At 50.6% G+C, this 26605-nt stretch overlaps 1 protein-coding gene across 1 annotated transcript in view; it reads right to left on the reverse strand.

Moving 5' to 3' along the window:
- Positions 1 to 1536: 1536 nt before the first annotated feature.
- The window catches only part of LOC123448450 (ubiquitin C-terminal hydrolase 12-like), a 77785-nt gene continuing 52716 nt past the window's right edge, over positions 1537 to 26605 (reverse strand). Inside the window, exons 22-32 of the mRNA XM_045125347.1 lie at positions 21106 to 21161; positions 20842 to 21019; positions 20636 to 20737; positions 20481 to 20552; positions 19514 to 19579; positions 19166 to 19231; positions 16464 to 16547; positions 16266 to 16382; positions 15754 to 15828; positions 15579 to 15665; positions 1537 to 1940 (exon numbers count right to left, since the gene is read on the reverse strand). Of these exons, the coding sequence (XP_044981282.1) occupies positions 1899 to 1940; positions 15579 to 15665; positions 15754 to 15828; positions 16266 to 16382; positions 16464 to 16547; positions 19166 to 19231; positions 19514 to 19579; positions 20481 to 20552; positions 20636 to 20737; positions 20842 to 21019; positions 21106 to 21161 (945 nt within the window). The 3' untranslated portion in view covers positions 1537 to 1898. The remainder of the gene's footprint in view (positions 1941 to 15578; positions 15666 to 15753; positions 15829 to 16265; positions 16383 to 16463; positions 16548 to 19165; positions 19232 to 19513; positions 19580 to 20480; positions 20553 to 20635; positions 20738 to 20841; positions 21020 to 21105; positions 21162 to 26605) is intronic.

The following is a 26605-nucleotide window of genomic DNA, read 5'->3' on the forward strand; positions in this document are numbered from 1 at the left end:
CCTCGAAATGTCATGTGGTGGGCCTTGAAGAAACACAAAGTCCCAATAAAGTACATTACCCTCATCAAGGATATGTATGATAATGTTGTGACAAGTGTTCGAACAAGTGATGGCAACACCGATGACTTTCCGATTAGAATAGGGCTACACCAAGGGTCAGCTTTGAGCCCTTATCTTTTTGATTTCGTGATGGATGAGGTCACAAGGGATATACAAGGAGATATCCCAGGGTGTATGCTCTTTGTGGATGATGTGGTGCTAGTCGATGATAGCCGAACAGGGGTTAATAGAAAGTTAGAGTTATGGAGACGAACTCTAGAATCGAAAGGTTTTAGGCTTAGTAGAACTAAAACTGAATACATGAGGTGCAGTTTTAGTGCTACTAGGCACGAGGATGGAGAGGTTAGCCTTGGTGGGCAGGTGGTACCGGAGAGAGACACGTTTCGATATTTGGGGTCGATGTTGCAGAAGGATGGCGATATCGATGAAGACGTGGGCCACCGAATCAAGGCTGGGTGGATGAAGTGGCGCCAAGCTTCTGGCGTACTCTGTGACAAGAGAGTGCCACAAAAGCTAAAAGGCAGGTTTTATAGGACAGCTATCCGACCTGCGATGTTGTATGGCGCGGGGTGTTGGCCAACCAAGAGATGACATATCCAACAGTTAGGTGTAGCAGAGATGCGCATGTTGAGATGGATATGTGGCCACACAAGGAAGGATCGGGTACGGAATGACGATATACGAGAGAGACTTGGGGTAGCACCGATTGAAGAGAAGCTGGTCCAGCATCGTCTCAGATGGTTTGGACATATTCAACAGAGGCCACCGAAAGCATCGGTGCATAGCGAACAGATAAAGCGTGCTAAGAATGTTAAGAGGGGTTTGTGGTAGACCAAACTTGACATGGGAGGAGTCCGTTAAGAGAGACCTGAAGGTTTGGAATATCGACAAAGACTTAGCCATGGACAGGGATGCGTGGAAGTTAGCTATCCACGTTCTAGAGCCATGACTTGGCTTCGAGATCTTATGGGTTTCAACTCTAGCCTACCCCAACTAGTTTGGGACTGGAAGGCTTGGTTGTTGTTGTTGCACGCCTTTCCCTACGGTGGCATGGGGAGACGACGCGGGGGCTTCAAGACTGTGTTGGCGAAAGATGATAAGCTACAGAGCGTCCAAGGTGCATGTTGGGATTGGGGAAAACTGATGTTGGCCCGGCCGACACCGACACGGTAGCACTTTTGTGTCGCCAAACCTTCCTAGAGGGCATTGGGGGCTACTCTTCCTCACGTACCGAGGAAAACCCTTGACAACAACGTCATCATCGTTGTAGTCCTTCTTAAAGGTGTTGATTGACACCGGCGTTTTGAAGTCATGAAGCTTGATGGAAGATCCATGGTGGGTGCACTTCTTCGTTTTTGTTTTTTATCGATCAATCGCTGTCGGCATTTGTTTTTATGTATTTTCTTTTTCAATTTTTTTGGCATGCCTGTGTTGTTTTCGCCCCAGCATCTATTGATGGATGTTTCGACAGCTTGCTTTGTAATACAAAGAGGGGAAACCCTTTTTTGGTAAAACTATACCCATGTATACAAGCCACCTACCAAAATCATATGTACTCGCTCTGAAAATGAACCAACATCCAACATCTATCCGAGGGTGGCCTTTATACACCCAATATACAGAAACATGATATCGCACACCCTTGGCTGAAAGGCAAGATGATGAACCTTGAAAAAATCGTCATGGCCATGCATTAAGAGCCAAAACTGCAGCAAGCGATAGATATGCATAGCACCCAAATGGACAAACATGTTGCTGCTTTCACCTGTTGCAGCCTACTCATTTTCCACTCCCAGACCGACGCCTTCATCAGGGGACCAGCGCAGTTGAAAGACGAGCTAATTATATATCCTCACCGGCTTCTCATGCGTGTGACCGTTCTGCATGTGTATAAAACCATCAAAAAAGGCAAGGATATATAAGATGCATGTCCTTATGAAATAGAATGAATTGGGCGAGGCTTGCACGAAATCACGCAATAATCAAGGAAGATCTGCTACCAAGCAGGCCCAGCCCTTAAAAAAAAGGTTTTCATTCCGCTTTATATATAAAGCAATAAAGCAACGACCAATCACATCTTAAATACAAACGCACGTCACCACAACACATGCACACATCCAAGGCCGGAAACATAAGCGCTAAGCGCAGCAACACTGCCTCTAGTACTACAAGAGCAACTGGAGTTCTCTGTTAGAGTTATAATATAAATCATGTACCCTTTTGTATTTATTCCAATATATAAGGGATTTTCTGCATATAGTCCACCACCTGTACATGTATATATACCGGCCTATGGCCTTATGAAATACAAGATGCTTATTTCTAACATGATATTAGAGCTAGGTTAACTTTTGCACGCCGCAACTCGTGTTGTTGATCCGCTCAAGCCGCCGCTCTCTGTTCCCGTCAGTAAGCGCCTGCCTCGTCGCCAGCTCCCGTTGCTCCCGCTCGGACGGATCCCGTTCCAGCACCTGCCTCGTCGTTTCTCCCGTGATCCAGGACGGCTCCCGCTCCGGCTCGGATCGATCCAGACGGGATCGAATCCGCCTCTTTCTTCCACTCCGGCTCTGGATCGATCCAGGATGGCTCCCTCCTGCTACAGATACGCTGCGCTCCCTCCTGCTACACTACAAATACAGGATGTTCTGCCCGATCCAGGACACTAGCTACAGATACGGGATCCTCTGCCCGATCCAGGACGGCTCCCTCCTGATACGGGATCCTCTGCCCGATCCAGGACGTCTCCCTCCTGCTACAGATACGGGATTCTCTACAGATCGATCCAGGACGGCTCGATCCAGCTCTTCTCTCGCCCGCCCCCAACGCTTTTCCCGCTGCTGCTGCTTCCCAAGCGCCTCTGCTCGAGGACTCTGATCTGCAGCTGCCCTTATTCTTAAAAAAAATGTCTACTGCTTCGGGCTATGTTGCTGTCCCTCGATGTACGGTGATCTTCGATGGCACTAACTACACCGAGTTCATTGGCTTCATGCGCATTCATATGCATGGCATTCGTCTCTAGGGAGTTCTTTCTGTCGAGGTCTTTTGTCCGCCACGTCCGGTTCCTCCTGTGGCTCCCACTCCTCCGACTCCACCGGTTCTTTCCGCGGATGCTTCTCAGGCTGCGAAGGATGCGGCTAAGGTTGCTGAGGAGGCTGCTATTCGTGCTTATGATGAGAAGGTTTTGACTTATGAGGAGGCTCTTCAGGTGTATCATGGTGCTCTGTCTGTTTACACCCAGTGGCTTGATGATGATGCCCGTGCTGCAGCTGTTCTCACTGCCAGTGTTCTGCCTCAGTTTGCCTCTGAGTTTCTGGGCCTTCCTACTGTCTTTGAGATGTGGATTCGCCTTCGTCAACGCTATGACCCCTCTGCTGATGCCTTATACCTCTCTGTGGTTCGTCAGAAGCATGCTCTTCAGCAGAGTGACTCTACTGTTGATGACTTCTATGCACAGAGTTTTGCTATCTGGCGCCAGCTTGATTCTCTCCGCAGTGCTGGTTGTCGTAGTTGTCACTGTTGCCAGGCTGTCCAGACCGATTTGAAGTTTCATCGCGTCTACGAGTTCCTGTCTAGGCTCCGTAAGGAGTTTGAGCCTCGGTGTGCTCAGTTGTTTGCTCGTGGCCGTATTTCTCTCATGGAGGCGCTTTCTGAGATTCGTGCTGAGAAGACTCGCTTACGTGGTGCTGGTTTGCTGGAGGTTCCCTCGGTGCTTGCTGCTCGGACTCTTTCTACGCCACCTGCTGCACCGACCCCTTCTCGCTCGAGTGCTCCGCCGCTCTTGCCCACTCCTTCTGTCAGCTCAGGTCGCCCCCGTTCACATTGTGGCTACTGCAACAATGATGGTCATATTGAGTCCAACTGCTACACGCAGAAGAAACACTTGCGCAAGGCGCGATCATCATCTACAGCGACTTCGTCATCTACCTCGACAGCTTCAGCCATCGCTTTGACTGAGCAGGATATTCTGAGACTTAAGCGTCTGCTCGCTGCTTCAGGTTCTTCCTCGACGGGTACTGCTGGTACTGTGACTGAGGCTTCCCGCACTGAGCAACCACCTACTACACGGTCAGGTACATCCCCATGGGTTCTGGACTCTGGAGCTTCCTTTCATATGACTTCTAATTCTTCCGCTCTGTCCTCTCTTCGATCGCTTGATTCTCCTGTTCATGTCCTCACCGCTGATGGTATTCCCCTTCCTGTCGTTAATAAAGGCACTCTTACAACTCCTTATTCTGTTCCTGATGTTGCTCATGTTCCTTGACTTACCATGAATCTGTTTTCCGTTGGTCAACTTGTTGATTCTGGTTGTGGTGTCATCCTTGACCTTGACTCTTGTTCTGTCCATGACCGTCGCACGCACACTCTGGTTGGGGCTGGTCCTCGCCGCCGTGATTCCGAGGGTCTTCCGGAGTTGGACTGGCTTCATGTTCCTTCCGCTGCCCACTCTATCGCCAGTTCTTCCGCTTTGGTCGCCTCGGCTACTGTTTACTTCCAGCAGTGGCATCATCGACTTGGTCATCTGTGTGGTTCTCGTTTGTCGTCGTTAGTTCGTCGAGGTCTTCTGGGGTCTGTCTCACGAGATGCCTCTTTAGAGTGTCAGGATTGTCGTCTTGGCAAGCAGATTCAGTTACCATATCCACATAGTGAGTTAGTGTCTAAGCGTCCTTTTGATTTAGTTCGTTCCGATGTATGGGGTCCGGCTCCCTTCGCTTCGAAAGGGGGTCATAAATACTATATTATTTTCATAGATGACTTCTCTCGTTACACATGGCTTTATTTTACGACTTCTCGTAGTGAGGTGTTGTCCATTTATAAGCGTTTTGCTGCCATGGTTCATACTCAGTTCTCTTCTCCCATTCGTGTGTTCCATGCTGACTCCGCAGTCGAGTATATCTCCAAGATGTTGCGTGGTGTTCTTGCTGAGCAAGGGACTCTCTCTCAATTCTCTTGTCCTGGTGCTCACGCTCAGAATGGCATGGTTGAACGCAACCATCGTCATCTTCTTGAGACGGCTCGTGCATTGATGATTGCTGCCTCTCTCCCGCCTCATTTTTGGGCTGAGGCCGTCTCCACCTCCACCTATCTCATCAATTTCTAGCCTTCCGCTGCTCTACAGGGTGGTGTTCCTTTCGAGCGTCTTTTTGATCGTTCTCCCGATTATTCGATGCTTCGCTTGTTTGGTTGTGTTTGCTATGTTCTTCTTGCCCTCCGCGAATGCACCAAACTGATCGCTCAGTCTGTTGAGTGTGTCTTCTTAGGCTATAGTGATGAGCATAAGGGCTATCGTTGTTGGGATGCTATCGGTCGTCGGATGCATATCTCTCGGGATGTGACTTTCGATGAGTCTCGTCCCTTCTATCCACGCCCATCTTCCTCGACCTTTTCAGTGGAGGATATCTCTTTCCTCACTTATCCTGACGCACCTATCACACCCGCCGAGCCTTTGCCTGTTCGTTCCGCTCCCTCTGCTTCTCCACCTCCAGTCGATTTGTCGCCACCATCTTCCACGGTCTCCTCGTCTAGCATGTCACCGGATTCTACACCTTCATCTCCGATGACTTCTTCGTCGCCACTCCCCGATTCTACCTTGGCGATTCCTCCTTCCATTGTTCCATCTTTTCCTCAGTGTTACACTCGTCGTTTACGTTCTGTGGATGCCTCTGTGGATGTGTCGTCATCCTCGTCTCAGCCTACTTATGGCTTGCGTTCTCGTCCTCGTTCGCCTGTTGATCGCTTTGGATTTTCCACCGTTGGTGTCGTTGTTCTTGAGCCGACTACTTATCATCAGGCCGTTGTTCATCCTGAATGGCAGTTTGCGATGGCAGAGGAGATTGCTTCTCTTGAACGCACTGGTACGTGGGATCTTGTTTCCCTTCCTCCCGGAGTTCTTCCCATCACTTGTAATTGGGTCTACAAGGTTAAGACTCGCTCCGATGGTTCTCTTGAGCGTCACAAAGCTCGTCTTGTGGCTCGTGGTTTTTAACAGGAGCATGGTCTTGATTATGACGAGACTTTTGCTCCTGTGGCTCATATGACCACTCTTCGTACACTTCTTGTCGTGGCCTCTACACGCCACTTGTCTATCTCTCAACTTGATGTTAAGAATGCTTTTCTTAATGGTGAGCTGCGTGAGGTGTACATGCAGCCACCACCTGGGTATTCTGTTCCTGATGGCATGGTATGTCGTCTTCGTCGCTCTCTCTATGGCCTTAAGCAAGCCCCCCGCGCCTGGTTTGAGCGTTTTGCCTCTGTGGTGACTGTCGCTGGTTTTTCACCCGGTGTTCATGATCCAGCATTGCTTATTCACATTTCTCCTCGTGGTGGGACTCTTCTTCTTCTCTATGTTGATGACATGGTCATCACTAGGGATGAACCCGAGTATATTGCCTTTGTTAAGGCCCGTCTTAGTGAGCAGTTCCTTATGTCTGATCTTGGACCTCTTCGCTACTTTCTTGGGATTGAAGTTTCTTCTACCTCTGATGGCTTCTTTATATCCCAGGAAAAGTATATCCAGGATCTTCTTGCTCGTGCTGCTCTTACTGATGAGCGCATTGTTGAGACTCCCATGGAGCTCAATATTCACCTCCGTACTACTGATGGTGATCCCTTGCCTGACCCGACGCGTTATCGTCATCTTGTTGGCAGTCTTGTTTACCTAGCCGTCACTCGTTCGGATATCTCTTATCCGGTTCGTATTCTGAGTCAGTTCGTCTCTGGTCCCACAACGGTTCACTATAGTCATCTCCTCCGTGTTCTCCGATATCTTCGGGGCACGATCTCTCACCGTCTATTCTTTCCTCGCTCCAGTTCTTTACAGCTTCATGCCTATTCTGATGCTACGTGGGCTAGTGATCCTTCAGATCGCCGTTCACTTTCTGCTTACTGTGTTTTTCTTGGTGGTTCTCTCATTGCCTGGAAGACGAAGAAACAGATTGCAGTTTCCCGTTCGAGTGCAGAGGCTGAGTTGCGAGCGATGGCTCTTTTGACGGCAGAGGTGACTTGGTTACGATGGTTACTTCAGGATTTTGGTGTTTCTGTCACTACACCGACTCTGCTCTTATCTGACAGTACAGGTGCTATTAGCATTGCGCGCGACCCTGTGAAGCATGAGCTCACCAAGCATATTGGCATTGATGCTTTCTATGTGTGCGTCGCTGTGCAGGATCAGGTTATTGGTCTTCAGTATGTGTCTTCCAAGTTACAGTTGGCGGATTTCCTGACGAAGGCCTAGACTAGAGCACAACATGGCTTTTATCTCTCCAAACTCAGTGTTGTTCATCCACCATGAGTTTGAGGGGGGGTGTTAAGTTATAATATAAGTCATTTACCCTTTTGTATTTATCCCAATATATAAGGGGTTTCGTGCATATAGTCCACCACATGTACATGTATATATACCGGCCTATGGCCTCATGGAATACAAGTTGCTTATTCCTAAAATTCTCAACCATGAACATGCCAACGCAAAGAGATTAAGCCGCATACGACGAACCGTGTGCTTCAAGGCGGGCATTGAAAGCCGCGACGACGCCTTCAAGAAGGAGCTACGCCGCTACCGGTCCGTCCAAAGATAGATCAGGCTTTCACCCCGGCCGACATTCACCACCACCGAACGCCACAACCCGACGACCACACCGTCCACATGGCCATGGGCACCAAGCAACACCTAGCCACAGGCTTTGCCCATGAGCACCACGGCACCACCACCAGGGCCGCCGCCCCGGCATCCTAGACTTGGACATCGCCTCACCCGAGACCCACTGCTACCCCCAACCAAAGATATGAGCGGAAAGGACCCGCCTTTTGCACCCCTGGGTTGTCCCCAACGCCGAAACCCAATAGGCCGGCCAAAACTGGCATCCATCGACCCGTCCAGCAGCACCGGGCACGAGACAAGCACGGTCCTGCTACCAGGCGCAAGACGAGGTTGGTCCTGCCGCCGACGCGAGACGAGGTCGGTCCTACTGCCGGGCGCAAGACGAGCGATGGACCGTAGTTAGGGGAGGACCGAACCTACGACGAAGGTAGCAACCAGACGACGAGGAGAGGGACCGAAGGTCGAAACAGGCCGCCTACAGACGAGCCGACAACGGAAAGCCAGCCGCCGCCCCAGCCGCCCGGCGAGCTGTCGTGATGCCGACATGGCGAGGAAGCCTCCACAAGAGCCGAGCCATCATGCCGCCACCGCCCACAACCGGAGCAATAGCCACGCCGGACCGGTGCCCCAATCCGCGTTGCCAGCCCACCAAGCGTCGGTAAAGCGGACGTGCACCACCACCACCACAACCCTAGCGCCACCACGCCTTGGACAGGTCCAGCCGGAGCCTCACCACCCCACTGGAGCAGGCGGACACCAACTGCAGCGCACCACCTAAACAAGGCCGCCAGCCACCCCTTCCACCGCCAACCACCACACCGTCTAGATCTGGGCAGGGGGACAAATCCACCGCCAACACGTCCTAGGACGCCTCCGGACCACGAGTCCCGTCGAAAAGGGAGGAGGCGGCACCGCCGGCCATCAGAACACCAGGAGGATGTGGGAGGCGAAGCAGGACCGGACCGATGGCCGGCACCATCGAGTAGAGGAGGGGCGCCCCGCGACGGCCACCATCTGCGCGCGGAAGGAAGCGGCCCCGCCGCCGCCAGCGCCACACAACCTTAGGCCGACGACGTCCCCGACGGCGGCTAGGGAGGGGGGCGGGAGGAGGCAGCACCAGGGTTCCTCCCGAGGGCGCCCGCGGGAGCACTTTGGGGAGGGGGGAGGAGGTGAGCGCCTCCTACCGCAAAATACAGCTTCTAGTCCGCGGCCGCCCGGCCGCCTAAACCAAGGAGCCCCTCAGGTATGCCGAATGTCCTTTCTACAACCATTCATATCTCACAATGCAAAAAACCCGATCGAGCGGGCCACCAAGTTAATGTTGTGCATCTAGCGATATTTTGGACTGAAATAATACCACATCTAGCTCATACTCCAATCGACCTACCACCATCTTTCGGAGATTTAGTTGATTGGCTAGCCGCCCGGGCTGTGCTGCCACTACGAGACCGAAAATGGAAAACTTGAATTTCCAACAGAGTACACCCAGCCTATCATAAAAGACCTGCTAGCTGATACGATCCATAAGAGCACGTCTTGCCTCCATCATTCCACTCCTTAATTCTTAATGTAGTTAGCTAGCCAATTTCTTTCTTACATATTTTGGGTTAGATATCATTGCGATTTGTGATTTATCACCTCTGAGTTCAAAATGATGAAGTTTCGCAGTGGGGTCAGAAGGATGGCTTGGCTCCGCTCCCTGCTCCCCAGCCGCCTAGCCTAGCCGAGCCCACCGTCGCCGACGCCCCCCGCCGGTGGCCCTCCCGCCTCCCCTACCCACCCCAGCCCCCACCCTCCCCTGAGTCATGGCCCCCATCGACGCCGGCTGCGGCACGAGCCGCCACCACCGCGGAATCGCTGGAGAGACTCGGGTAGCTCCTCCTCGGACTCGCGCTCCTACCGCGACGTGGTACGCACTCCCCCGCCTCCGCCGCCGGCACGCCAGCCTCTGGCCGCCCCCGCACGCCCCTACGTCAACCCGCCTTGGGCCCCGCTCGGAGGTCCACCGCGTGGATGATGCAGCTATGGACGCGACGGACGCCGGCGGTGCCTGGGAGCTGCCGAGGAACAAGTGACGCCGCCGCTCCCGCCGCGCGGACGCCCCCGTGCCGTGCCTCCGTCGCAGCCCCATGCCGGAGGAGTCAGCCGACCTCTGCTTCCGCTGCCTCGACCCCGACCACACCGTCCGCAACTGCACGAACAAGGTCCGGTACCGGCACTGCCTCCTCGCCGGCCACGAGTCAAGGGAATGCACGCCTGAGCGTCGGGCCAGGGATCGCGCTCTGCTGCCGGCGACCCCTCCGCCCCAGCATCGCGAAACCCCGCCGCGGCCCAGCCAGCCCCTGCGTGCCACGGCACCCGCCGTCGACCCTGTGGAGCCGTCGCGTGTCTTCGTCCCCCGCTCCGTCGAGATCGAGGAGGCGGTGCTGCAGCGCGGGATGGTGGCCACCATCACCGGGTCCAGACCGCCAGTTACAGCCGACGAGGTCACGGACACGCTCTTCGCCAACCTCGAGCTGCACCCCGGCGACTTCTCGGTCCACATCCACCACCCGGAAGACTTCCTCATCATCTGCACCTCCCAGGCCATCAAGGACCGTATCTACAACGACCACCACATCGAAGGCCCCTGCTTCACGCTGTCCCTCCGCCCCTGGAGCAAACTCGCCCACGCCGGTTGCGATAGCCTGGACCACCGCGTGGAGCTCGAGCTTCGCAGCATCCCTGCGCATGCCTGGAACATGGACACCGTGGAGCGCCTCCTTGGCGACTCCTGCTGGGTCGAGCGCCTTCATCCGGGGACGCATTCTAGGACGGACCTCGCCACCTTCCGGCTCTCCGAACGCGCCCGCGACCCGGCGTCCATCCGCCGCCACGCCATCCTCGAGATCGTGGAGATCATCCCATCACGCGTCCCCTCCCAGGCGCCTGCGGTGCGCACCCTCACGTATCGGGTCTCCATCCGGGTGGTGTAGGCGGAGCTGGACAGGCCGGCGCCTCCGCCGGAGGATCATGCTGGCGGTCGCGGTGGCACCGGTGGGGCGCCCCCTCCTGGGCGCACCGATGGTCGCGGCCCAGATCGTCGCCATGGGCGCAAGCGTCGCCGCCCAAACGCGCCTGCCGCGCCCGCTGGTCGGGCCAGCGGCGCGACCCTCGACGCCCTGACCTGGTCAGCCGCAAAGGGCTCGCATCGCGCCGACGGGGTCGCCATGGAGGCTGACTGGCGCACCGCCGATTCCCGCAATCGTACGGCGCCGCCACCTCCCCCATCGGGTGCCGCCGCCAATGCGAGAGTGATGTCACCGTGGCCTGGCCAGGCTGGGGCCCGCCGTCCTCGTCGCCGAGCCAAAAGAGGAAGGCGGGTCTGGCAAAAGAAGGCCCGACAACTGGCCCCCCACGGTCCAAGTTGCGACCGAATCGCCTTTGGCCGGGACAGCTGGCGCCTCCCAGTCAACCAGCCGCCCCACCTCGCCAGATACGGGGCCCTCAACTCCTGTGCACCATTTGTCGCCTTCCACGCACGAGCAGGAGCTGTCCTGCGCCTCGCCAGGAACGCCCGACTCGCGGACCTGCTCGCCACCAGATCCCACGTTGGGCAGCTGCGACATGGTCCCGGATTCGCAACCAGACAACGAGGGGCCCCCTGGCTCGCAGCCTCTAGCGCCTACGGTCCCCAAGGCGATCCCTTGTCGGGGCAAAGCGCCACTTTGGCGGCGTCACCCCCTGTCCCCGAGGGTGATCCCTTGTCGGGGCAAAGCGCCACTTTGGCGGTGTCACCCCCTGGCACGACCCTCCGTTCCGTGGACCCGCCAACCTGCGCTACCGGCCAGCCAGCCCACGCCCTTGCCTCTGCGGATTCAAATCGCGCCGCCAATGAGCCGGGCCCCGAGGAAAGCCCACCGCAAATGCCCTTAGCGCCGTCCAGCCCCCTCGGGCTGGGCCGAGGCAGCATCTCGGGTGGGCTAGGCTGTGACGCCACCGTCGAGCCTTGCTCCGGGCTTAGGACGTCCAGCCCCCTCCCTGCGGAAAGGGCCCGCCCCACCCCTGATCGTTTCGCCTCGCCACCGATCACGATGAGGAGACCGAAGTCACGCCCAACTTCCTGGACGCTGGGCGACTTCCTCGCGGCGGCCACCGCCCAGCTTAGGGTCGCCCTGCCTGCACCCGGGAAACGCCCACGTCGCCAGTCCCTCAACTTCGCGCCGCGACGTGGCCGTTCTGCACGTCGGACTGGGAGGATGTCGTCGGCATAGGCCATCTGCACTCCCTCGCATCTGTGGTTTCCGACCACAGCCCCCTCCTGCTGGACTGCTCCCCCATGCCTCCCGCCCACCATCGTTTCCGTTTCGAGGAGTTCTGGCTGCGCCTTGACGGATTCCAGGAGACAGTTGCGCATGCTTGGGCGTCAGTGGATGATGCCGACCCTTTCCGGCGCCTTCTGCTACGCCTGCAGGCCACCGCCAAGGCGCTCACCAGCTGGTCTGCGAGGTCAGTGAGCAGCGTCAGGCACAAGCTCGCGCTGTGCAGGGTGCTCATCCTCAGCTTCGACAAGGCCCAACAGGAGCGTACACTGTCACCACATGAAGGGTGGCTGCACAAGGACCTGAAGCTGGCCTACCTGGGCTTCGCCTCGCTGGAGCAGACCATCGCACGTCAACGGGCGCGCATCGCCTCGCTAAGAGATGGGGACGCCAACACTGCGTTCTTTCACCAGCAATGCTCCTACCGCCGACAGAAGAACACGATCTTCAGCCTTGGCACTGCAGACCGGACTCTCACCAAGCAGAGCGAGATGACCGAGGCCGCATTCGTGCACTTCGACACCCTCATCGGCACCGCCCCCGCCCGCGAGTGCACGCTCAACCTGGAGCACCTGATCGACCCTGCCGATGATCTCCAAGACCTCGACGCTCCATTCACGGAGGAGGAGATCTGGGACACGATCAAGCGCTTGCTCTCGCGCAAAGCGCCGGGGCCGGACGTCTTCACCGCAGAATTTCTCCGCGCGTGCTGGGGCACCATCAAGCACGACATCATCGCCGTCTTCCATCAGTTGTTCCAGCTACGGAGCAAAGGATTCCACCGCCTAAACCAGGCCATGCTCTCGCTCTTGCCAAAGCGCCCGGACGCCCAGGCCATCGGCGACTACAGACCCATCAGTCTCATCCACCTGGTCGCCAAGATGTTTGCCAAGACGCTATCCCTACGCTTGGCGCCGAAGCTGGACAAGTTGGTCAACAGGAACCAGAACGCCTTCATCGCAGGTCGTTCCCTCCACGACAACTTTGTCCTCGTCCGGCAGTCGATGTGTCTCCTACACCGATTGCGCGCGTCCCGAGTCTTGCTCAAACTCGACCTCGCGCGCGCCTTCGACACCGTCTCGTGGCCCTTCCTGTTCGAGGTCCTCTGTTAGTACGGCTTTGGGGACAGATTCCTCGACTGGCTGGCCATCTTGCTGTCGTCCGCATGCACGCAGGTGCTGATCAACGGCGAGCCAGGCCCCCCTATTTGGCATCGCCGGGGGCTGCGGCAGGGTGACCCTCTGTCGCCTCAACTGTTCGTCCTCGTCGTGGACACGCTGGGACGCCTCATCAAACGGGCCGTGTCGCTGGGCATCTTGGAGCAGTTGCACCCGCGCCGCCCCGTCCCGGAGATCTCGCTCTACGCTGACGACGTGGTGCTCTTTTGCCACCCCTCCCGGAGAGACATTGCTGCGATCAAGGAGATCCTGGAGCTATTCGGTCGAGCCTCGGGACTGCGCGTCAACTACAACAAAAGCTCCGCCACCATGCTCAACTGCGATCCGGGAGACACGGACCTGATCACGGAGCTCCTTGGGTGCAATATCGCGGACCTACCGCTCACGTACCTCGGGATCCCCCTCACCATCCGGCGACCCACAAGCGCCCAACTGCAGCCACTGGTCGATAAGGTTGGTGGCATGCTCCCCGGCTAGAAGTCTCGGCTCATGAACAAATCGGGTCGCCTCGCCCTTGTCAAGTCGGTGCTCTGCGCCATCCCCATCCACCAACTCCTCGTCTTCGCCCCGCCGAAGAAATCCATCAAGCTCATTGAGAAAATTGAGAGAGGATTCCTATGGGAGGGCCGCACCGCCGCAAACGGTGGCAGCTGCCACGTCAACTGGCGGCGCATCAGCCGACCTCTCTCCCTCGACGGCCTCGGCGTCCAAGACATGGAGCGCGCGGGGCTCGCCCTCCGGCTGCGGTGGCTCTGGTTCAGCCGAACTGGCACGGCCTCGATCTCCAATTCTCCAAGGATGAGCAGGCCCTGTTCTTCGCCTCCACCACACTGGCCGTGGGGATGGCAGAACGGGGAGGTTCTGGGAGGACCGCTGGATCGGTGGCCGCTCCGTCAGCGAGATCGCGCCAAAGCTATACGCTTGCATCCCCAAGCAACGGCGCAAGCAGCGCACCATTGCGGAAGGTCTCCTGAACCACGCTTGGGCAAGAGACATTCACGGCTACCTGGGCATCCATGAAATAGGTCAATACCTGCTGCTGTGGCGTGAAACTGAAAGCTTTGCTCTCACCGAGGGACCGGACCAGCTAATCTGGAGGTGGACTTCTGCGTACCTCGCCACCTTCCACGGGTCCACTAGCAGCGATGCATGGAAGCTGACCTGGAAGAGCTGGGCGCCGCCACGCGTCAAATTCTTCCAGTGGCTCGCCAATCTAGACAGATGCTGGACTGCGGACCGCCTGCACCGCCGCGGCCTTCAACACCATCCACGCTGCATCTTCTGCGACCAAGAGCATGAAACGATGCGCCACCTGCTAGTCACTTGCCCCTTCTCGCGGCAGGTGTGGCATGACACGCTCTCCTGGCTACGTTTGACATGCCGACCGCCAGACCAAGAGGCCTCCCTGAATGACTGGTGGATGCAAATCAAGCTAGACACGCCTAAAGCTATGCGCAAGGGCCTCGCCACGGCAACCCTCCTCACGGCATGGATGCTTTGGAAGCATCGCAACTCCTGTGTGTTTGACGGCGAGCAGCCCTCCACTGCCATGCTTTCGGCAAAGATCAGAGAGGAAGCCTCCCTTTGGGTTCGGGCTGGGGCCACTGGCCTTGGGGCGATCATGCCGCTAACCTGGGATGTTCACTAGTCTTGGGTAGTCCTTTTTTTTTAGCCGAGTAGCCTCCTTCTTGAAGGCGTGTACTGTTCAAACCCTCTCCCTTTTCAATGAAAAGAAACGCAAATCTTTGCGTTTTCCCGGAAAAAAAAAGTTCAAAATGATAATTGGTAAGATTTTACTGGTTTAATCCAATTTTGTGACTTTGTAGCTTTGCGCCGGTTTTCAATTACTTATTGCTCTAAATTCCAGCACAGACATGCCATCTATAAAGTATGCATCCGGCCATGAGAAAGAAAAGAAACTAGATGAGTTGACAGAATCTCAACAATAACAATGTGAGTGATCATAGGCACATATTTAATTCATTACAGAAACTGCTATTCTTAATGGGTACCAAATTTTAAGCGCCTGTAAATTATTTGATATGAATGTTGCTTTTGGATGCACTCTTATGTGTTTATTGGCAAGAATTCCGTAAGGGCCCTATACATATATCGATTAATACTTTGATGTTTACATTAAAGGGCCCAGGATTTAGTTTTGCCCTGGGCCCTGAAATCTCAGGACAGGCCCTAGTACCAAGGCTACACAGTATAGGGCTCTGGCAGCATATCTATCCCCAAGCATGAGTGAAAATTAAGAAAAGGTACTGTTTGATAAAAGTGCAAAGCTTGCACAGAATCCTTCAATAACAAGGGAAGCTCTGATACACAGACAATGAGAGAACAAAGCATGGCTGCAGCATATAGCCCAAGCATGACTAAAGGTAAAACTTGACATCCAAAGTTTGCTAAGTAGTACTTCCCAGCGAAACAACTGCATACCTGATTGGCTGTATAGGCCCTTTTGGGTGCAGTGTCAGTGTGTTCCAGCCCAAGGTATTGTTCCCAAGCCCCATAGACATCTCTCCTCTGTAGAAACCTAAAGAAGTCAGAAACCACGGAAAACAAATGTATGAGCAGAACTATAGACGCATGTAGGCCAAAATCAACAGTTTACCTGGAAACGAGCAGATACAACATCAGAATCTTGTAGGTAGTCTGGCCGATTCATAGATATGAATGCAAATTTCCACTGAAGACATAAGCATGAATAGGTATATTAGTTCAGTAGCTGTACTATATATTCATAGCACGATGCAATGCAACTCCAGGTAGACAGTAAAACCAAGGATACAGACAGGACATGAAGCTTAAGCAATGCTTCACAACCCCTTCTATATAGATTAAGATCTACAGTGCTTGCAGCGCCAACCACCGCCAGTTTTATTATGATAGCAGTGCTTTATTTATTGATTGAGCATATTATTAATCAATTTTGAGAGTAAAGATACGTAAACTATTCTCAGCTCACTATAGCACGACCAACTGGCTACAAAGTCGGTGATGGTTCTAAATTTGTGTCTAATGTACAATATCCACATCGTTTCAAGATTAAAAACCCTATCAGTATGAAGGGAAAAAAAACAGCAACTTTTATATCGCATCTATTACAGAAACAAATAAGATCACCTTGGAGAATTCCTCATCAGGGACCTGGAGTTTTCTCTGTATGCGGCCCTTTACTTCTGCTAAGGTCTCGCCTTCATGTATAGCAAGAAAAAAAGGATCTCCAAAATTCTGAATCTGCTGTTGGTCACAACAATGGTGTCATCTGATTGGATAAGAATATCATAAATATATGCTGCCATTAATATGAAAGGGCAATACTTGATTCTGAAGAGGATCTTTTACGAAGTGATAAACATGGATTAAGCGATCATCCTGGCTAGGATTTCTCTCCTCCTCTGGAACCTATGAAAATGGGTAAAAATAGATATGAAAACTAAAAAAGCACATAAATCCATCACAGCAGGTACAGGAAGACACTTGGAACTTAAGGGCATCTCCATCGCGGCTCACCAAATCACCGCCAAATGAAACGATCCAAACACTTTTAGTCCTCCAACGTGGCTCACCAAAGCGGGCTGGGCCGGTCCACGCATCCAAATCAGGGGGCCTCCGAGGGAATCCGAACGCCCGCCACGTCGGCATCCAACTGTTGAAGTGTATATGTAGATTGCCTAGCCCTTTCCATCAGTTCGGACTTTTGGTTGTGTTGGCTAGTGCATGAAGCTTACATAGTATCAGAGCCTAAGGTCCTGAGTTCAAGTCCTGGCTTTCGGAATTTATCCAAAAACTGTTGTCGTCCCCCTCTGTCTCAACTATAGGCCTCTTGAGCCATACCTCTGAGTCTATTCACCTGTTGACTTCCGCGTCACACGTGAGAGGGGGTGTTGAAGTGTATATGTAGATTGCCTAGCCCTTTCCATCAGTTCGGACTTTTGGTTGCGTTAGCGAGTGCATGAAGCTTAACAACAAATTGGTTCTACCCCAAAAAAAGCCTCTCCGACTCTAGAAGCCTCCGCATTCACACCGGCTTCACCGGCCACCAGCCTACCCGCATTGATCTTTCGCCGCTCCGCCTGCAGCATTCATGGCTAGTTAGCTGACAAGCCACCCAAGAAGCATACCGCAGCTATTAAAAGCCGGTTGGAGATCCTCCAAACCCTAGCCAGCCTCCCATTTCCACTCGTCCGCGCCGCGACCCGTAGCAAAGCCCTTGGCTATTTGATTTGATACATTGTGATCCTTAACATTGATGAATTAAGAAAAACGAAAAGAGAGGGATTCGAACCCTCGGTAAACAAAAGTCTACATGCCAGTTCCAATGCTACACCTTGAACCGCTCGGCTCTCTTAACTGATATTCAAGAGAAAAGGATTCTAGAAAGATTCATAGAATTGGAAGAACTTTCTCTCTTGGACGAGATGATAAAAAGGGAAACTAAAAACACATGTACAAAAACCTACTACAGGAATACACAGACCAGAGAGGAGGTCAATAAAAAAAATGACTCAATCAAAGATCCAACTGATCCCCAACAATTGGCATACAGAGTACTAAAGATTTCATCAAAAACTTACAACAGCTTGCCAAACAAACTTTGATGGGTCTTTTCTATACAGGTTGCCCGGGACTCGAACTCGGGCATCTAGCATTCTACCCACAATGGTTGGCCGGAAATGTTTCAAAAAAAGTAGGCATACGGCATACAAAAAGCTCGAAGACCCGACATCAAGGTGCCAAACCTTCCCGTCGATGTGGACTCTTCGGGAAGATCAGCCTGTTATCCCTAGAGTAACTTTTATCCGTTGAGCGACGGCCCTTCCACTCGGCACCGTCGGATCGCTAAGGCCGACTTTCGTCTCTGCTCGACGGGTGAGTCTTGCATCCTAAATAGGTTTTTTTTACTAGTCTGCTCTATTAATGCAGAAATAAGTAAAAAGGTATAATTAGATCTATCTCGAAATTTGACCCTCCACATCAACATTCCCAACGGTTGTTGTCGCCATGGTCCGCACCAAGAACAATTGGTACAAGATGTTGACAATCAATCGCTGCGCCGAAATCACGGCTCTATTAATGCAGAAATAAGTCTAAAGGTATAATTAGATCTATCTCGAATTTTTGACCCTCCACATCAGCATTCCCAACGGCCGTTGTCGCCATGGTCCGCACCAAGAACAATTGGTACACGATGTTGACGATCAATCGCTGCACCGAAATCACAGCAAAGGTCCGCACAATGGACGGACGCCATTGGGCCCGCGTTGCGGCGGGCCAACCTCCAGGTTGTCCCAACCGAGCTCTAGCAAGGCGCAAGGTGACCCCATGACGATGGTGGAGGACCATGAGGAGGAGCCAGCGGCGGAGGAGGCGATGGGCATCGAGGCCACGAGCTGTGTGGCGGATGGCCTCTTCACCATGCCGCACGCGAGGAGCAGTTTCACCAGGCGCTCTTGTGATGGTCAATCAACTGAACGCAAAGCATGCGGATGCCGCTGCCGTGGCGGAGCTCCTCGCAAAACCGGAAGTCGTCGATCAGAACCAGGCGGTGCTCGCCATGCAAAGTGCTGACACGATTGACCGTGAGCGCGCCAGCTCCGCATCAACGAGGCACGACATGCCTAGCTCTTTGAGGACCTCGATACCTAGGACAATGAGGCACTGGAGCAGCATGAAAATGATGCCAGAGGCACAAGGCGGCAGCTCCGGCGCGAGGGCTATCGACCTCTTCGTCTAGGAGTAGGAGTAATCTTTGGTTGTTTTCTAGGAATCTTTTCTGTTGTATGATTCCGCTTGGTGTAAAATTGACGAACTAGTGATGATTCCTCTCGGTGTCCGTCTTGTTTGAGGGATTGGGTTTGGATGGCAGCCGCCCGGACAAATGTTCGCGGACATTTGATATGGTTCGTTTGAGGAACCACGTTGGAGATGCCCGAAGTTCTCATGAGACAACTACCAAGTAAAACATATGATATCAAAGATGTAAAAGAGGTACGACATATAACATCGTTAATCTTACAGACCTCTTCAGCACGTAGCGTCCAGTACTGATCATTTATATTCTCTATCTTCTCATGAAGTGGAAAGATCTACAAAAGCATACTTAGTAATAGCTACAATGATATATGAAGAAAATGATACCCCCTACGATCCAAATTAATTGTTGCAGCTTTAGTACAACTTTTTACGAAAGTTGCGTCAATTAATATGGATCAGAGGGAGTACTTAACTTCTGGAGCATTTTCAAAGGGTGTGCATTAGTAGTTCAAAGATTTTACTTCTCTAGAAGGATTAAGGAACCTCAAGAACAATAAAGCTCGTTCTTAAGGAAGACATAAAATAGAAGACTAGCACATGATTCCAATGCATACCTTATAGATCTTGTGATAAAAGACCTCTAGCACGCGTAGCTCGGCAGTGGGACTGGATAGATCAACCTGTTGATTAGTAGTACAAGGTTTAGAAATGGTTCGTATTGCACAAACCATCCACAAGAACACACCACTTTGCAGTTGTATAACCTAGATCGAATGGTCGTGAAGATGAAAGGCAACTTCCCTTTCCTGTAGAAGCTAAATGGCAAAAGTTTATGTGAGAACCAGAAAATCCAATAGGCGTGACCATGTGTTCTGAGGGACAGAATCAAGTATGACTAGACTTGCCTTAACTGAGACTACTAAAGGTATATATGTAGGGGGTCTTTACACATCTAACTGCATAATCCCACGGTTCCAAAATCTAAGTGCTTTTCCTTTTCACAGTTTTAATCATGATTTTGACTACAATTTTTATTTATAATATGCCTACAAATTAGTACTCCCTCCGTTCACTATTATAAGATGTTCTAACTTTTTTCTAAATCGAATGTATGTCGACCTGTTTTAGTGTATGTTCACTCATTTCAGTCCATATCTAGTACATATTGAAATATCCAGAACATCTTATAATAGTGAACGGAGGGACTAGGACATATACGACAACACTCCACAAGACAAATACAAAATTTATTCTTACATGCTCGATTCATATACTTTTTCATAAATTTTGGAATTAGAGGGGGCATATATTAAGTAATCTCACCGAAATTGAACCCGGAACAAAAAAAGTAGCTGGCTAAATTTCCTGCTAAACATAATCAGCCTCCAACGATGAATGATTGTGATCTCCCGTTGTCCCCTACCTCTCAGGAGGTTAGACATGCACCCCAAAGCCCAAAAGACTCCTTATTCTATATCCAAGAACAATGCATTGGTGTATTTCACTTACAATAGTATAAATGCGCAACCAGAAACTAAGAAAAGTCGGGAAAGGACAGAAAAGTGCTGTATAAGTAATAACCTTAGTTTTCAAGTCAATGATCACATCAGCAATGGTGCTATTCTTAGAAAGCCTGATGCTGTGAATAACAACCTAAACAAAGAATATCTCATAAGAAAGTTCATTTCGCATCCTGGATACATAAAGAATATCTCATATGATTTCAGTAAAAAAACCTCCTCCTTTGTAGCATGGTGGAATGCAACTTTAAGGGTTTTAAGGAACTGCAATTCCGGCAATGGAATATCCAATACTTCGTAATACAAGATGTCAGATGTCTGTATCATACAAGGAGTATCTTTAGTTCATATGCAATCTGCATTGTAGTTATGCCAAAAACATGCTCATACTGGTAAATAAAAAAACAAGTGAAAGGGTTAACCTGATTATAGTGGATGAGCATTTCCAATAAATGTTCCACACCCTGATATCTGATGTGTTGCGGTTTAGGCTGTTGCGAATAGCAGTTATGGGATGTAAGGCGAATTTTTGCTGGATCATCCAATCCAAGCTGGCGGGCAACTCTCTCAACAACATCATCATATGTGTGAAGCTTTGACCTTAACGCATGAGAAAACAATAAATAAAAATATAAGTTAATTGACAACTTAAATGAATAGACAAAAAGGTTTGGAAAATCCCTCACAATTCCAAACAAAATTCAATATCCTTTGGTTTCTCCAACGACCGAAAGTGCACAACCTACAATAAACAAAATAGCTACTCAGAGAAATATAAAATATAACACGGTAAACAAAAGCTACCAGAGAAACTAGACATGCTGCTGTCCAGGTCCATACCATGTTGTGACAAATCAAATGTAAAACAAGCATTAAAAGGAGAATAACTCAAAAAAAACAGCTGGAGAACAAAAAAAAGAAAAATTTCCAGGTGAACTAAGGTGTGCTCGGTATGTGCCCAAAGTTTGCCTTACAAAAATTTAGCTAGCCAAGATTTTGGTTGAGATTTTCCTTGCCCATGAGTTGGCCAACATTGTTAGCATTAATCTTGTCATGATCAGTTATGTAGATGTTGTATCATGGCATGCAAAGTTAGCTAACAATGCATGTCAGCAAGGAGCAGCAGCTAGACTCTTCAGGATATAGAATGTAGCTGTCAGCCGTAAAAAGCAAAGTCTTATTTCATTTTGAGCTACAGACAGACAGCAGTAGTACCTAGACAGTTGTAAAAACTTGCAGTGAGTTGTCCTAGCTAGTTATTAAGAAAGGTGGCATAGCCGGTTTGCATAGTCCTATAAAAGGACAATTTTCCTGCTTGTCATACTAAGCTTGTAGCACTTGAGATATCTAATAAAGCTTCCTACTAATAGTAGTTCTTTGTCTACGTGGGTGTGAAGCACGTCCCTTTAGAGCTCAAGTCCTGTGAGAGCTAGAGACAGTGGTTCAAACAATTGGTATCAGAGCCAGGTTTATTAGCTTGAGTGAGGTATGGATAAAGGAGATATTGTTTCGCTTCAATACCCTATGCTCATACAGAGCAACTACTTAGCATGGTCAATCAAGATGGTGTCCATGTGTACCCAAGAGGTTTGGGATGCTGTTGAGCCAAAAGATCCTAAAGTGTCCACGGAGGAGAAGGATCAAATGGCACGGTGTCCAAAAAGGAGACAACCAAGGCGACTTGGGAGGCCCTGAAGATACTGCACATCTGAGTGCGTGGACTCTCAAGACAGAATTTTAGTGGTTGCGCATGAAGGAATCGGAGTCGCATGACCATCATCAACAAGATCAGGGCACTCAGCAAGAAGTTCGAGGAGACTTCTGCTGTTAAGAGGTTTCTTCCCACTGTTACCAACAAGTTTCTCCAAATTGCTTCGACTATTGGATGATTTGGTGACCTTAAAACCATGACGGTGGAAGAGGTTATTGGACGATAGAAAGCACATGAGGAGCGTCTAGGAGGAACCGGTGATGCTGGCAAGGAGCACTTGCTGCAGACCCGCACTGAGCGGGAGTCCAGGTTCAACGGGAATGAAAGATGCAAAAGCACCGGCAAGAAAAGCCGCAAGTTCAATGAGGCAAAGGTTCTTTCCTATGTTTCTGATGACTATGGGCATTTCTCCAAGGAATCGTAAGCCAAAGAAAGAAGGCAATGAAAAGGTACATCACGTGACTCGTGCATGAAGCTTAACATGAAAATCACTTATGACTCAAGAGGTCTCTACGTGGACACAAAGGAGGGCTACCAGCAATTTTTTAAATAAATTGCGAAAGCCAGGACTTGAACTCAAGACCTTAGCTCCGATACCATGTTAAGCTTCATGCACTAGCCAACGCAACCAAAAGTCCGAACTGATAGAAAGGGCTAGTGCAATCCACATATACAGTAACACCTCCTCTCACGTGTGACGAGGAAGACAAGTCAACACGTGCAACCGGAAGAGAGCGACGGCGTGCGTAACTCACGTATGACTCGAGGCCTCTACGTGGACACAAAGGGAGGCTACCAGCAAATTTTTTTTAAATTGCGAAAACCGGGACTTGAACTCAAGACCTTAGCTCCGATACCATGTTAAGCTTCATGCACTAGTCAACGCAATCAAAAGTCCAAACTGATGGAAAGGGCTAGTGCAATCCACATATACTGTAACAAGTTGTGTCCACGAGACATTGTGTGTGTGTGTGTGTGGGGGGGGGGGGGGGGGTTCGTGAGTTCTTGTGCTAGATGTGTCCACAAAATCATGTGTGCAATCAAGATCTTGTATTAGCTTTGTCGGTGTGTCCACAAGATACTTCTTGTGTTACTTTCGTCCAGTTCTCATGTTACTCGTCTCCACGAGAAAGGGCGAATATCATATGGAAATCAGCATTCAGAAAAGATGCTTTGAAGTTCCGAAAAAAATCTCAAAAAAAAGGGGGATGTCAAGAGGATGATATTTTATTGCCATGTGAAATTCCAAGTTCAAACAAATTCCAGGATGTGAGCTATGAAATAACAATATCAGCATTGAATAGTGTCAAACAGTAATGTCACTATTCATTGCTAAATTTGATTTTCCATAGTTGACATCACGTGTGTTTCAACTTGGAATTTCATGTGGCAATAGAACATCAGCATATTAACACCCCATATTTTTCTCAGATTTTTTGAAACTTCCAAACACCGTTTCCACGAAATGTTCTGTGAATGTTGGTTTCCATGTGATCTCCCCACGAGAAGATGTGTGCCAAATCGTCAAGGGAATCCAGTACGCAGCAGACGTGATCGTGCAGTATGAGAAAACCATCCCAATTAGCTTACTATGCATATGTCAGCAAAGAGCAGCAGCTAGACTCTTCAGGATACAGGATATAACTGTCAGCAGTAAAAGGCAAAGTCTGATTTGACTTTGAGATGTAGAAAGTGACAGACAGCAGGACCTAGACAGTAGTAAAAGCTTTGCAGTTTGCACTGAGCTGTCCTAGCTTACCTATTAAGAATGGTAGCATAGTTCGTCTGTATAGTCCTATAGAAGGACATTGTATCCTGTTTGTAATAATAAGCATGTAGCACTTGAGGTGTCTAATAAAGCTTCCTACTAGCAGTAGCTCTCTGTACGTGGGTGTGAAGCACATCCTTTTAGAGCTCGAGTCCTGTGAGAGCTAGAGCTAGTGGTTCTAAAAACATTCGCTAGAAATAATGAACTAGAGTTGCCAATGAAGCATTGGTATACCAAAAGGTTGGCAACCATCCAAACAAGGACCAATGTTTTGGCCATGACCAAAAAAATGGTAGGCTAGTCTTTAGTAGAATGAAAATATACCCTAACTACCCAAACTTTCTATGTTAGGCAACTTACACTTTAGATATCAAGAGGTCCATAGCACCGACATATGTCGAGAAGAACTATTTCATCAATATTCTCTTCCTTGTCGCCTTCGCTTCTTTGCGTTCTGCCGCAAGGTTTTCTTGGTTCCAATCTTGGCCACAAGCTCTTCTTTATAGGCGCCGCCGAAGGCTCCTCTCCTCTTCCTCTCTTCTGCAGTCTTGTAACCACCCGGCCTCTTGTTGGGATTTTCATCCTCCTTGTCATCTTCTTCAACGGGTATGCTTAACCTTTGATCTCTTCGGTGTGGTCTTGGAGTTTCTCCTAATCAACTTCTCATTTTGGCAAAGTTCTTTGTAGCAATGGTGCAATGTGAAGGGCATGTGACCGTACTTCTTGGTGTGTTGCTTGCATAGGCCTTGGATGATAGGCACATACTCCATGATTGGCACCCCACGCGGTGGTGCATGGTTGACTTGATCAATACAATCAGACCATCACCTGCATTGGTATTGAATGGTACCCCAACGATGCCCAAGAGAGCCTTTGGTGCGGCTTGATGTGACTTCCATGGTGGTGTTGTAATACTCAACAATCCTACCACAAAACCAGTCCTTTGATTGATCTGTTCCAACCAATGCATCAAGTGGCACGTTCATCCAAGCATGACACAAAGAAACATCACCATGTAGGCAATAGTTGTGAGTCCTTGATGTTGATGGTGCCTTCACGGTTGCTTGTGTCTCCATGGGATCATCAGCCTCTTTGGGCCCCTCCTCAAGTTGGGGCTCGTAGTCCTCCTCATGCTCTTCTTGTTGATCAAACACCAAGTCATAGTTCAGATCTTCAAGCCCAAGCATATGTGACTCCGCCAACGACGACAAGAATTCAGACGTGTTCATCCGCACTAAGACAACGACAAGCTCATCACTTTACAACGCAAGCAAACACCAAACAATGCACCGACCGAAATGAAAATTCCAAAAAACTTACAAGATGCCAGAAGAATGGAGACGGAGTATATTAGTACCAATCTTCAAGAACAAGGGGGGTGTTCAGAGTTGTACTAATTACCGTGGAATTAAACTGACGAGCCATACAATGAAGCTATGGGAGAGAGTCATTGAGCACCGCTTAAGAAGAATGACAAGCGTGACCAAAAATAAGTTTGGTTTCATGCCTCGGAGGTCGACCATGGAAGCCATTTTCTTGGTACGACAACTTATGAAGAGATATAGGGAGAAAAAGAAGGACATGTTTATGGTGTTCATTGACTTAGAGAAGGCCTATGACAAGATACCGCGGAATGTTATGTGGTGGGCCTTGGAGAAACACAAAGTGACAGCAAAGTACATTACCCTCATCAAGGACATGTACGATAATGTTGTGACAAGTGTTCGAACAAGTGATGGCGACACTGATGACTTCCCGATTAAGATAGGGCTGCATCAGGGGTCAGCTTTGAGCCCTTATCTTTTTGCCTTGGTGATGGATGAGGTCACAAGGGATATACAAGGAGATATCTCATGGTGTACGCTCTTTGGAGACGATGTGGTGCTAGTCGATGATAGTCGGACGGGGGTCAACAGGAAGTTAGAGTTATGGAGGAAAACCGTGAAATTGAAAGGTTTTAGACTTAGTAGGACTAAAATCGAGTACATGAGGTGCGCTTTCTATACTACAATGCACGAGGAGGAGGATGATAGCCTTCATGGTCAGGTGGTGCCTCAGAAGGACACCTTCCGATATTTGGGATCAATGTTGCAGAAGGATGGGGATATCGATGAAGATGTGAACCATCGAATTAAAGCCGGATGGATGAAGTGGCACCAAGCTTCTGGCATTCTCTATGACAAGAGGGTGCCACAAAAGCTAAAAGGCAAGTTCTATAGGACGGTGGTTCGACCTGCAATGTTGTATGGCGTTGAGTGTTGGCCGACTAAAAGGCGACGTGTGCAACAGTTAGGTGTGGCGGAGATGCACATGTTGAGATGGATGTGTGGCCACACAAGGAAGGTCCGAATCCGGAATGATGATATACGAGATAGAGTTGGGGTAGCACCGATTGAAGAGAAGCTTGTCCAACATCGTCTGAGATGGTTTGGGCATATTCAGCGCAGGCCCCCCAGAAGCCCAGTGCATAGCGGATGGCTAAAGCATGTGGATAATGTCAAAAGAGGCCGGGGTAGACCGAACTTGACATGGGAAGAGTACGTAAAGAGAGATCTGAAGGATTGGAGCATCACCAAAGAACTAGCCATGGACAGGGGTGCGTGGAAACTTACTATCCATGTGCCAGAACCATGAGTTGGTCGCGAGATCTTATGGGTTTCACTTCTAGCCTACTCCAACTTGTTTGGGACTAAATGCTTTGTTGTTG

Source organism: Hordeum vulgare, chromosome 4H (genome assembly GCF_904849725.1).
Source record: "Hordeum vulgare subsp. vulgare chromosome 4H, MorexV3_pseudomolecules_assembly, whole genome shotgun sequence".
Lineage (NCBI taxonomy): Eukaryota > Viridiplantae > Streptophyta > Magnoliopsida > Poales > Poaceae > Hordeum > Hordeum vulgare.